The following is a 13,219-nucleotide window of genomic DNA, read 5'->3' as shown; positions in this document are numbered from 1 at the left end:
AAAACTATAAATTTTATCTCTAATATTTCGATAATGCTTAATTATAGTCTTTAAGATAATAAAATTGTAAGTGACTTAACAAAATGTTGACTACAATGATAACTGGACTAACATTTAACCAGATTAATGATGTGACTATATTGACTTTGATAGGATAAAGGAATGTATCTCGTTTAAAACAAAATTCAAGAGACGTTGAACACAAGTCGAGAATCTAGCCTTTACTCATGAAAGTTTACGTTTGCACCAAAAAAATAGTGGGAAGGTTTTGTGGAATCTTATGTTTTGACCTTAAGGAATTAGAAGATGTGGTGGTTGGCATTGATTCCGTCCCAACTGTTTTTACTGAACTCCATGGTTGCAAACTATGGCATCTAATGCCAAGGCGCGACTGTGTGTGTAGACTATGGCATCCAGTGCCAAGGTGCTTGTGCGTGCACGAAAATGAAATATTGATCGATCAAGAACTTCACATATGTTAATGATAGGTTCCAAAGTGTCTCTTGAATTTATTGTTTAATTTAATATATTTTTATTTTACACACAGAAAAATAGTTTTGTCATGTCAATGTTAAAATAGTCCTCCGTATCATTAATCTATTTTAATCTAAAATTAGTCTAACATTCTATTAAGTCACTAAGGCTTCTATTATTTCATGGACTAAAATTGAGCATTATCAAACTCGCATGGATCAAAGTGTTAGTTTTAAAACACACGGACCAAATAAAAACTAAACTCGAAACCTAGATATAAAAAATATATTTAATTTCATAGTTATGTTCAAATATACAATAGAATATATGTTTCTACTGAATTATATATTATGCATACTTTTCTATATATATCCACGTATATTTAGTTATTTTGCAAATATATACTTTATAAATTGTATCAACTTATATAAGAAAGCAAACGAAATTTGATTTCTTATGTTAGTGCACAATTGATTTGAACACTAGACTAGATTGACCAAATATATATAGACTAACAATAAGGCTAATAACAAACATTTTGACTAGAGATATATAAGTTACATAATGGTAACGAACATTCATCACGAACACGTACAACATACTTTCTTTACAACACATAAGGTTTTCAAGAACGCCAAGAACATACAGACGCAACTCATTTGCTAGGTCTAACTTAATCTTATTTTTTTCGCCCACGATATAAGACAACCCATAAAAGCCAACCATGATCAAACAGAAAAAAAAAATTAAAACAAAGTAACAAAAAAAAAAGACTACCAAATAATAAAATAAATTTTTACTACCAATAAAAAACATCAACACAAAAACGTGTTACAGTTACCCAGTATAAAATTGTTCCGAGCTAAATACACTTAGGTTTGGAGTCCATGTGATTGAGCCAAGGAAGGTACACCTTAGTTTGTCTCTACGATTGAGCTAAGGAAGATGACCTTAGTGATATTAAGTCTAACACCTTTTAAGCATTTCTTACCCTTGTTGGTATAGGTATTTTGGAATTTTTTTTTTAAAATAATGTAGTTTATAAAAATATTATCAAAAATAGGGCCAATCGAAAGGAATTGTCAAAAATGGGGTAGTGAAGTCGTGTACCCGGTACACGACTTCACCAAAATCGTGGGTCGCGTACACGATTTGGGTCGGCGTCGTGAATGGGGGCCACGACAAATGACTGGAGTCGTGTACGCGGTACACGACTTCTGACTGGAGTCGTATACCCCGTACACGTTTTCCCGACACGTGGCAGTCAACAGTCAGGTTGACTGCCAGTTTGTCGGCTAGCGGGGAAATCGTGTACGTGGTACACGATTTTCGTACTGCAGACTGACAAATGGCAGTCAACAGTAACGTGAACTTCCAGTTTGTACACCGTACATGACTTCCTTCACGTGAACTTCCACGTGTCGTTCATGCAGGAAGTCGTGTCCCACTCTTCCCCGCCTATAAAAACCCCCATCCGATTTCATTTCTTCATCCTTCATTCCATTCTCAACAAATTTCCCTCTCCTCTCTTCCTTTTCTTCACTATCTTCCGAAACTTTGCTCCATTTTCCTCTTCTCCTTTACTCCTCAACTATCTTCTCTACCTTTCTTCTCCATCCAACTCCATCAAAGTGTGAGGTAAGTTTTATTATGTTTTATATATTTAATTATTAGTTATATATTATTTTTAGATATTTATATATTTGTATTTATTAGTTATATATTGATTTTAGGTTGTTGTATATTTTTAGAATATTATTGAAATAATTATTATTAATTATGTATTGTTATTAGGTTGTTATATATATATATATTTCTTTATTAGTTGTATATTATTTTTAGGTTGTTATATATTTTAGGAATATTATTGAAATAGTTATGTATTGTTTTTAGTTTGTTATATATTAAATAGTTATTATTATGTTGTTTTTATGTTGTTATAATAATAATAATAGTAATATATTAATAATAATAATAACAACAACAATAATTAAAATAATAATAATAATAATAATAATAATTACAGTAGTTGTAGTAGTAATAATAATATATACTAATAATAATAATACTTTTCAATAATAATAATAATATAAATAATAATAATAATAATAATAATAATGTATAATCATAATCATAATAATAATAATTATTATTATAATAATAATTATTATTATTATTACGGTAATAGTAATAATAATAATATTAATAAAAAATAATAATAATAACAATAATATATAATATATAATAATAAAAATAAATAATAATAATAATAATAATAATAATAATAATAACAACAATGATAATGATAATAATAATAATTAAAATAATAATAACAACACTAAACATGATAATAGTAATAATAATAATAATAAAAATAACAACATAATATTAAATTAAAACAAAGAAGTCATGTACTCGGTACACGACTTCTTGCCACGTTGGACGGGACTTAGACGGTCAACAAGTCCAAGCTGATGTGGAAGTCGTGTACCCCGTACACGACTTCCATGCAAGTCGTGTATGAGGTACACGAATTCATAGTAAATCGTGTACCTCATACACGATTTCCTTCCAAATTTCCAGATTCACTCTATTTTTTACAATATTTTGCCCCATCGCCCTATTTTTGCAATTTCTTTTCACCTCACCCTATTTTTGTCAATAATTTAAAAAAAACCATATTTCTTAAAATAACCCGGTATTTTGTCGTAAGTTTTTTTTTTTCTTTTTCTTTAACTTCGAATGTTTGTTTCCCTTCTTAATAAGAATTTAATTTTCTATTAAAACATGACCTCTTTCTTTCGATCAACTTATGTCCTTAATTTATTTTTATATGCTTCTATAGTTTTTTCTTTACATGCGCACAAAACCCTAACCAATTTTAAATTATTGTAATCATTTTTTTTTTGTATTTATAATTATCTATCGTTTTTAATATATATTTGAGTATTAAACTCGTGAATATGAAAATGTTGAAGGAGAATTTTATTTATAAAATTAAATTAAAATTATAACTTTTTGTGATTTTTAATAAATAATGTATTTTTTAAAAAGATTTCTAAAAATGCATTAATTAATTGCAATATTAATGCAATTTTTCCTGAAACGCCCAAATTTGGCCTTGGAATTGAAAACCCTAACCAAAACCCTTACTTGATTTTCTTCGATCCCATCCCGAAATGTTCAAATTTTCCTCCACATTTCTTCTACATTTCATCCAAAAACGTTTTCTCAATACCGTTTCTACTTCTACATTGCCTTTAGCCTCCGTTTCTACCATCCAATTCCTCACAAATTCATGTGGCCTTTCTTCAGGATCTCCTATTTCCAGAGGTCGAAAGCTCCAATTCGATGAAGAAAACCTCCAGCAGTACGGAGCCGTTATCGGTTTCTTCAAATCACATGGATTCGAGGATTCACAGATCGCCAAGTTGGTCTCGAGGAAACCTTCAATCCTTCACTCCACGGTATCCACCAATCTGAAGCCTAAATTTGAGTTCCTCCAGGAAATCGGGATCGTCGGTCCTTTACTTACTAAGCTAATACTATCGAACTATATGATTCTTTTTAGGAGCTTAGATTCTCAGTTGAAACCAACATTTCGCCTCATAAAGGAAATGCTTGGATCGGATAAAAAGGTCACTGCTGCTATTTGTCGTACTTCGTGGCTTCTAACTTCTAATTCCAATGGTACTGTGCGATCTAACATCGATGTTTTGGTCAGTGAAGGAGTACCTTCTACGAATATAGCGCAAATCATTGCATTGAACCCTAGAAGTGTTATGCGAAAGGTTGATAGAATGATTCGTGCAGTGAAAACGGTTAAAGAATTAGGCGTTGAACCAAAGGATGGTATGTTTGTTTATGCAGTTAGTGTGGCGGTTTCGATGAGTGATTCAACTTGGAAGAAGAAAATAAATGTTATGAAGAGTTTAGGATGGTCTGAGAATGAGATTTTTACAGCATTTAAGAGATTTCCACGTTGTTTAACTTGTTCAGAGGAGAAAATGAGGGATATTGCAGATTTCTGTCTCAACACTGCAAAGTTGGATCCAGGAACTCTAATTTCTTACCCTCAGTTCTTCAATTATTCCGTCCACAAGCGGCTGCAACCAAGGTACAAAGTTCTTGAGGTTTTAAAGATGAAAAATCTTCTTAAAACCAAAAATATCGGTTTGTTATTTGTGGAAGGGGAGAGAAGATTTGTGGAGAAATGTATTGTTAAGCATTTTGATAAAATCCCAAATCTGATAGACATATACCTGGGCAATGTGAAAGCCGAAACCAAATCTGTTCTATAGGACTGGAAAGTTGTAAATTAATAATGTTCTTATAGTTTAAATTTGAGCATCATGATCTTCAAATGGGAGAGCATTTTTTTATGTTACTTCTTGAGCTTTTCAAGATCTTTCTCTCTGTGTGTTTTCAGGTAGGAAAGTTGTGTTGTCTTCCATCCAAATGAAGGCAGTTAGTTAGGTAAATCTATTTGGTGTATATTTGTTCATAGACATGTTAATCTTGAAGTTGAATCCAATGATGATGTTGAAATGGGATGAGAGACATGAGAGTTGTAGATAAACTTTCTGCTTTGTCTGTTTTAATGTAGAGGAGATTTGGGTATTGTAGTAGAAGGGATGTAATACACAATACATATCCATCTCATCATAATTCTTTTGCTATTCCATATAACAATCTTATTTCCACAGTATATAATGCCAATTTAAATAGCAGAGTTAAAAGCTTTTTCTTTTTTCTTTTTCTTTTTTTTCAATTTGGGGGTTTTCAACGACAATGATTTGCTTTGAGAATTGTCATTTTCAAATGCAGCAAAATGAAGTTATTGCAGTTTGCCTTAAAAATCCTCCTAAACTTTAAAAAAAAATATCATTGTCTTTTAGTTTCTTTTATGAAAACCAAAGCTTTGAGCTTTATTCACTAGCCAAATTGTTAGAATCATAGTTTTAAATTTAGTTAATTATTAATACAAAGTGATAGATCTGACAAATTTCAACAGTTCCCTTTGTAATTAATATACAATTAATTGTGAAATAAAATAATGTATTTAACTATTAACACAATCAATACCTAAGAAATTTTATGCTCTAACTAAGGTTTAAATTATCTACGTTCATGGATATATCGAAGTCTATTTTACATAAATTTTGATTTCGATGGATAGAATAAAATTTATTATTTTCAAATAAGTAATGCATGTCTTTTATTTACATTATATTTATATTAGTGTCATTTTGATTTTTGTTTATTGTGATTTGTGGATTTTTTAAGATATAGTATAAATATCGATTCATCTCTTCCATCCATATCAAATCCATGAAAAAGTGAAAATATCAATAAATATATCAACATATCAATACATCGATGTAAATTTGAACTAGTTGGTATAAAAATTGGATTAATTAAAGTATTTTTATTTTTTAAAGTTAAAACTTAAAATGGTATTTATTATAGTTTATGATTATTTTTCAAACAAAACTTTAACCGTTTTCATCTAAAAAAGCAATAAACCTTTCTTTGAATCGAGACATTTTTTACACAGACCACAAAATTGAAGGACATTTTTTTTTATATATAATTTATCCGATACTTACATCAATTATCTAATTTGCATTAGTAGAATTTGATCGATGTCTATCATTGATTTGGCTATTACTCTCACCAATTTACTTTTAAAGAAATTTAAGGGGAAAAATATATCATCTTATTTTCCATTTTACTTTCTTTATTAAAAAAGTAGTTGAAAGAGGAGAGTGAAATCATCATCAATTTATGTAAATGATAGTTGACTTTATAAATAGTAGGAAGTTAATTTTTAGGTAGATGCCCACCATGAATTGAACCTATGACCTCTTAGTTAGTTATTGAGGCAAATAAAAAAAAGTAAATCTTTGTTGTATGAAAGAATTAAAGCAATTAGTAATTTTATTCTCTTACTTGTTGAAAGATGTCACTTGTGATGAAAATACGAATCCTCTATCATATTATCATCGTTTTGATTTGGATCTCATATTGCCAATAATCTATGTTGCAACAAGAGGTGTCTAAAAAACTCAATGACCCAAAAAACCGATCATCCCAACCCCATGCAGTTTGGGTTGGATTCAAATAAATGACAAATTTGTTGGTTGGGTTGGTTTATGAGTTCACCTAAAATAATCGAAACCAACCCGAACTTCTTAAATTTTTTTGGAATATATACCTGTATTTACTTTATATTTATTTTATTTTTATTTAATTTCATCATTTTTTAAATAATTTATCACCAACAACTCTTAAAAGTAGTTTTTAGCACTTGGGAAAGAAAAGTTTCTTAATATAACTTGAAATCGAGTTATTTGTCTTATTTCTATATACAAAAATAATCAAATCATTTTTTTATGTATTAACATTTTACTTCTCTTCAGACAAAAAGAAAAAATTAAACAAATGTCCGACCAACCCAAATTAATCCAACCCAAATGTTTCATGGTTGAATTGAGGTTGGGTTAATTTTCTAACACGGATTATTTGGATTGATAAAATGTACAACCCGAACAAGCGGGTTTAGTCTAAAAAGCCTTTCAAACCCACAAACCCCGTACTAATCGTGGAGATGGAACACACATTGATGCACAAACATTCCAAACACACATCCACTAAATGTTTAAAAAATATCCCAAACTATTGAAAAGTTTCATAAACGTCTTTGAACTTAAGTCCAAATATACTATGATCCAAATTTTACACCTAATTTTTCACTAACCAAACTTATAAGTTAGGATCATAATTTCAATTTATTTAACTATTAACACAAGTGATGGATCAAGTACACAACAAATTTCAACCGTTATCTTTGTAATTAACATACAATTAATTGTGAAATAAAATAATGTATTTGATTATTAACACACATGATAGTTTGATAAATATCTATCAAATTTATGTTTTAACTAAGGTTGAAAATATCGATGTTGATGTATATATCGAACTTTTAGTTTTACATAAATTTTGATTTCGATGGATAAAATAAATTTTATTATTTTCAAATAAGTAACACATGTCTTTTGTTTGTACTATATTCATAGCAGTGTCATTTTGATGTTTGTTTATTGTGATTTGTGTATTTTTCTAAGATATTGTGTAAATATCGATTCACTCCTCCTATCAATATCAAATCTATGGAAATATGAAAATATCAATAAATATATCGACATATCAATACATCGATGTAAATTTGAACTATTGTTTGAACTTAAAATTTTGGTTTTTATACTTAGTGCTAATAAAATGGTGTGAAAATTAGATTAATTAAAGTATTTTTTATTTTTTTTTAAGTTAAATGATACTTATCAAACTTTTCTATAGTCGAGGGGTATTTCCAAACAAAAAAAACAATGTATTTTTTAATCGTGACATTTTTTTACACAAACCACAAAGTTTAGGGACTATATATATATATATTAGCCTATACTTACATCAATTATCTTTGATGACGTTCGTAGAAATTGATCAATGTCTATCGTTGATTTTGTTATTACTTTCACCAATTTACCTTTTAAGAATTTTATAGTAAGCTTACATCCAACTCAGCTAATCATACGAGACAATTCACTTGACCCTACAACATTCAGGTGTCATGCAAGAATCCTAACATACGGGTGTTCAAGGAAACTTGTAGGAAATTAAATTTTAGGTAGGTAACTACCATGAATTGAATATATGACTTCTTAGTTAGTTATTGATAGAAACAAAAAATATTTATTTTATGCTAAAATTAAAGCAATTAGTAATTCTATTATCTTACTTGTTGAAAGATGTCACTTGAATATGAATCCTCAATCATATTATTTGTTTAGCTTCATCGTTTCGATTTGGATCTCATATTGCCAATAATCTATGTTGCAACAAGCAGAGGTGTCCAAAAAACTCAATGACCCAAAAAACCGATCAACCCAATCCATGCAGTTTGGGTTGGATTCAAATAAATGACAATTTTGTCGGTTGAGTTGGTTTACGAGTTCACCTAAAATAACCCAAACCATCCGAACTTCACTTTATATTTATTTTATTGTTATTTAATTTCATCATTTTTTAAATAATTTATCACCAACAACTCTTAAAAGTAGTTTTTAGCACTTTGGAAAGAAAAGTTTCGCAATATAACTTAAAATCGAGTTGTTTATCTTATTTTCATATAAAAAATAATCAAATCAAGTTGTTATGTATTAACATTTTACTTCTTTTCAAACAAAAAGAAAAAAATTAAACAAATGACCCGACTAACCGAACCAATTCAACCCTTATGTTTTATGGTTGAATTGAGGTTGGGTTAATTTTATAACAAGGATTATTTGGATTGATAAAATGTATAACCCGAACAAGTGGGTTTTGTCTAAAAAGTCTTTTAAAACCACAAACACCCATACTAATCGGAGAGATGGAACACAAGGCCACATTGATGCACAAACATTCCAAACACACATCCACTAATAAAATTTTCACGACATTTTTACATAACAAACCATCTTCGAACGATATATTTCACAAATGATTTAACATTTGATTGTTTTAAAAAAAGACTTGTTGAGTTAATTTTAAACAAAAATACCTCTCTTATGGAGAGAGAAATTGGCATTGGAAAAAAAGTGCACACATACATTTACGAAGTACCTTAGCGATGAAGAGAGAAGATACATTTATTTGTTGATATCTTATTGCTTTGTGCATTTATTTCTTGAGATTTAATTTGAGGGATAAAATGATTTTATTATTTGGTTAATTAGAGAGAGAAAATACATTTAACGTTTTTTAAAAACAAAAATTAAATATGAAGATTTTGTTTAAAGCCAAAATATTGAAAATTTTGTGCAAAGTGTTTGAAATGTTCCAATACAAATACAAGATTTGATTTATTTTAATATGTGTATTACAATTCGTATGGTTTATTTTAGTTTCTTTTTATTTTAGGTTATTAGTTTTTATATATATTAGAGTTTGTGTTAATGTAGATTAGAACTATGAAATGTATCAAATTAATTAGTTTCGTTTCTATTGAGTTATATATTGTGCATGTATACTCTATATATTTAGTTATTCTATAAATATATGCCTTATATTATATGCTACAAATTAGATTAACTTGTTTAAATAAAGCAAACAAAATTTGTGAAATTTTATTATATTATGCATAATTTTTCATATGTATCCATGTATATTTAGTTATTTTACAAATACATACCATATACTATATACTACAAAGTATATCAACTTATATAAAGAAATCAAAATAGGTCAACTTATATAAAGAGAGCAAACATATATTATGAAATTCAATTTATTATGATAGGGCTCGAAATTGGTGAGCAATTTTTGTTCCTTCAATATATACATATATATATTTATCCAATACTGTATGTCAGTGTCAACATGCCATTGCCTGGATTTCCATCCACTGAATCTAACCAAATCGCAACAACGATATTCAAAGAAGAAACCACAACGACGAGATCCATGAAAGAAACCCACAACAACAATATTTGAGAAAGAAACCGAAGTGGTTGTTGGATCAAGGCAAACATGTCGTCGATAACAACACAGTCCAGGACGAAGGGACAAAAGCGGCAAACAAGGTGGATGGAGAGGGTTGCAACATCGACATGGAAGGAGTCGATAGTTTGAGTTGTCGATGGTGACATAGAGGAATGTGGCAGTTGGGTGGGCGACAACTTGATCTTTTTGGTGGTAAAGTGGACGAAAGAAGGTTTTTCGAGGGAAATGGTTTTTTGCAAGGAGGGTTTTGGGAGAAAATGATGGGTTTATTGAAACCCTAAATCATAAATTGACATGCACAGAGATAAAATGTGGAGAGGTAGAGTAGTAATGAAACCATAATATTTGTGTAAATAACCAATCTATTATACCCCTTTTGGCATAAATAGAGAAATAGAAAATAATGCTCTAATAAAAACATAAAAAGAAAGTGTTATATTGTCCAATTTCCCTAAACGATAATTAGTCTTAGATGGGCCGGGCCCATTTAAATAACTAAATGGGTCATCACTCATCGGCCCATTAACAAATAAAAAGAAAACCCTTCTAGGGTTTTTTATATAAAGTTTCACTTCTCTTCTCTTCCGCCATTCTTCTTCGTCTTCCTCCTCCGCTCGCGGCTTAAGCGAATCTACAATGGTGAGTCTTCTTAACTTTAGCTCTTCTTTGTTTAGGGTTTTAGCTAAACTGAGGTTGAGAATCATCCTTTTTTTATTTTTTATTTTTTTTTATTACTGGTTCCTGCTTTTGGTCACTTGTCTCCTAGGTTTAATTGTTGTTTTCGGGGGTCATTTTTTGTTTAGCTCTGAATTCAAAGCGATATAGTATCTATGGCCGTGTGATGTGTCTTAATGCTGACGAGCTGTTTATCGTAGGCTTTTGCCAAAGCTCAGAAAACGAAGGCTTACTTCAAGCGTTATCAAGTAAAGTTCAAGAGAAGGAGAGGTGATTTTTCTTTTTCCTTTTTCTTTCTTCAGCCTACGTGATAACATAAAATGGTTTGATTTTTTTCAAGCTTTTTGATCGTTGAATCTTTACATCTCCAGAGGGTAAGACTGACTACCGGGCCCGAATCCGTCTTATTAATCAAGACAAGAACAAATACAATACTCCCAAGTATCGATTTGTTGTCCGAACTGTATCCTTTGAAAAGATCTGAATCTGAGTATTTTGTGGAAATCTACTAGTTTTTTTCGTGTGCTAGCGCCTGGATAATGCAATGCAATATCACTTGTTTGTTGGGCATTTTTTGTAGTTATTCCAGTTTTTACTAATTTAAGGCATATTGGGATATTGGATTGTATGTCCTTGACGTCATTCAATAGTCGAACAAAGATATTACGGCTCAAATTATTTCCGCAAGCATTGCTGGTGACTTAGTCCTTGCTTCGGCTTATTCTCATGAGCTTCCCCGATATGGGCTTGAAGTTGGTCTCACCAACTACGCTGCAGGTGCGTGTTGTTTATTTACTTAATGTATTATATCGCTGTCAACATATCTAATATTGTGTACAATTCTTTTATAACTGTTTAGCGTACTGCACTGGGCTTCTATTGGCTCGACGGGTCTTGAAAATGCTTGAGATGGATGCTGAATACGAGGGCAATGTTGAGGTATCTTGAATCCTAATGCTTTCCTCTATCCCTATCCCTATCGTATACATTAATTTCTGAATGTCATGATCCCACTTGCATAGGCTACTGGTGAAGATTACTCAGTTGAGCCAGCAGACACCAGAAGGCCATTCCGTGCTCTCCTTGATGTTGGGCTTATCAGAACTACAACTGGAAACCGTGTTTTTGGTGCTCTGAAGGTGACTACATATTCATTTTCATTAGTTCGGTTAAATTTTCTGAAGCAACCCCTTTGTTTCAAGGAGAACTGATTCTCTTTACGCCTTAATTGTGCCTGTTTAACTGCTATGGAAACAACTTTTTGTAAAACCATTTTAATGTTCTGCAATACGGTAGTTTATTGTAGTTCTTTATGTTTGGGTGAAGTTTGAATTGGTATAATATAAAAGAATTGGATTCCTATATTGTCGCTTTGGATGATTTGTTTGTCTTTGAATTTGAGGTTTTGAGAGATTGCAATGAATCTCAATTTTGTAAAATGCAGGGAGCTTTGGATGGTGGATTGGACATTCCTCACAGCGACAAGAGGTTTGCTGGTTATACCAAAAATAGTCAGCAGCTTGATGTTGAAGTTCATAGGAAGTACATTTTTGGTGGACATGTTGCTGCCTACATGCGCGTAAGCCTAGTTTGTTTCTTTCATTTACAATTGCTTCCGTATTTTGTTTCTTAGAAAAAGCTGACGGACTAATTTTGCTGTGCTTTACTTCTAGACCTTGATGGAAGATGAACCGGAGAAATATCAATCTCACTTCAGCGAATACATCAAGAAGGGCATTGAGGCTGATGACCTTGAGGGGCTATACAAGAAAGTTCATGCTGCCATCCGCGCAGATCCAACAGTGAAGAAATCTGACAAGCCACAACCCAAAGCACACAAGAGGTAGAATCTGGGGTCAAGTTTTATACCATTGATAGAAAAATTGTTTGTAAATCTTTCACTTGCTGTGTTGTTGGATTGTTTAGATAACGTTTTCCTTTTGTGTTTGTTGAATGTGATGACAGGTACAACTTGAAGAAGCTGACATACGATGAAAGAAAAGCCCGTTTGGTTGAGCGCTTGAATGCACTTAACTCTGCAGCAGATGGTGATGAGGACGATGATGATGAGGATGACGAGTAAAAATGAAAATTAGCAAAACAACTTGAGTTGGTGTCTTCATCCAAGGATTTTATTCGAGTTCTGCTATTTATTATTTTAAGTTTCTTTTGTTGGTCTAGACTTTTTTTCCCGTCTTTGGAGTGTTAAGTTACTTTAGCTAATGATGCTTTTGCTCATTTCGACCTTTATCACTTTTGAGACACAGCCATAATCTCTTCTAATGCAAATCAAGTTTTGACTCAACCGTGTTTGTTCGTTATTAAAAATCAAATTTATTGCAACCATATATTACCTTTGATTCCCTTACTACACTAACCAGTATTAGCATCTTTTTTATGGGAGATAGATCCAACTTTTGTGTTAGGCTAATGGTTGATAATTATATCCAACAATTTTAGTGCATATAATTTATAATTGGGATTAAATTATAAGCTAAATTCTAACCTATAAATTATAGGGAAT

At 30.8% G+C, this 13,219-nt stretch overlaps 2 protein-coding genes across 2 annotated transcripts; both read left to right on the top strand.

Annotated features, from left to right (window-relative positions):
- The first annotated feature begins 3,575 nt into the window (after positions 1-3,575).
- On the top strand, positions 3,576-5,166 carry LOC103488866 (transcription termination factor MTERF5, chloroplastic-like). The gene is made up of 2 exons (XM_008447790.3): positions 3,576-4,787; positions 4,904-5,166. Exon 1 carries the CDS (start codon positions 3,654-3,656, stop codon positions 4,773-4,775), a length of 1,122 nt encoding a protein of 373 aa, XP_008446012.2. The 5' UTR covers positions 3,576-3,653; the 3' UTR covers positions 4,776-4,787; positions 4,904-5,166.
- A 5,397-nt stretch (positions 5,167-10,563) lies between these two features.
- Positions 10,564-13,000, top strand: LOC103488867 (60S ribosomal protein L5). The gene is made up of 9 exons (XM_008447791.3): positions 10,564-10,659; positions 10,896-10,965; positions 11,067-11,158; positions 11,346-11,472; positions 11,555-11,634; positions 11,718-11,834; positions 12,140-12,274; positions 12,369-12,538; positions 12,661-13,000. The coding sequence occupies exons 1-9, from the start codon at positions 10,657-10,659 to the stop codon at positions 12,776-12,778; spliced, it is 912 nt and encodes a 303-aa protein (XP_008446013.2). The 5' UTR covers positions 10,564-10,656; the 3' UTR covers positions 12,779-13,000.
- The last annotated feature ends 219 nt before the right edge of the window (positions 13,001-13,219 follow it).

This window comes from Cucumis melo, chromosome 10 (assembly GCF_025177605.1).
Source record: "Cucumis melo cultivar AY chromosome 10, USDA_Cmelo_AY_1.0, whole genome shotgun sequence".
Classification (NCBI taxonomy): domain Eukaryota; kingdom Viridiplantae; phylum Streptophyta; class Magnoliopsida; order Cucurbitales; family Cucurbitaceae; genus Cucumis; species Cucumis melo.
Note: the sequence above shows the minus strand (reverse complement) of the source record. Positions and strands in the feature narration are given on the sequence as shown.

What these genes read in the sequence shown, in the direction of transcription:
- LOC103488867 (XM_008447791.3), top strand. An exon ending in ATCGATTTGTTGTCCGAACT is followed by an intron (nt 11,159 to 11,345) that starts GTATCCTTTGAA and finishes GTCATTCAATAG; the next exon opens with TCGAACAAAGATATTACGGC. An exon ending in CAACCCAAAGCACACAAGAG is followed by an intron (nt 12,539 to 12,660) that starts GTAGAATCTGGG and finishes ATGTGATGACAG; the next exon opens with GTACAACTTGAAGAAGCTGA.
- LOC103488866 (XM_008447790.3), top strand. Translation starts at nt 3,654, where the DNA reads ATGTTCAAATTTTCCTCCACATTTCTTCTACATTTCATCCAAAAACGT.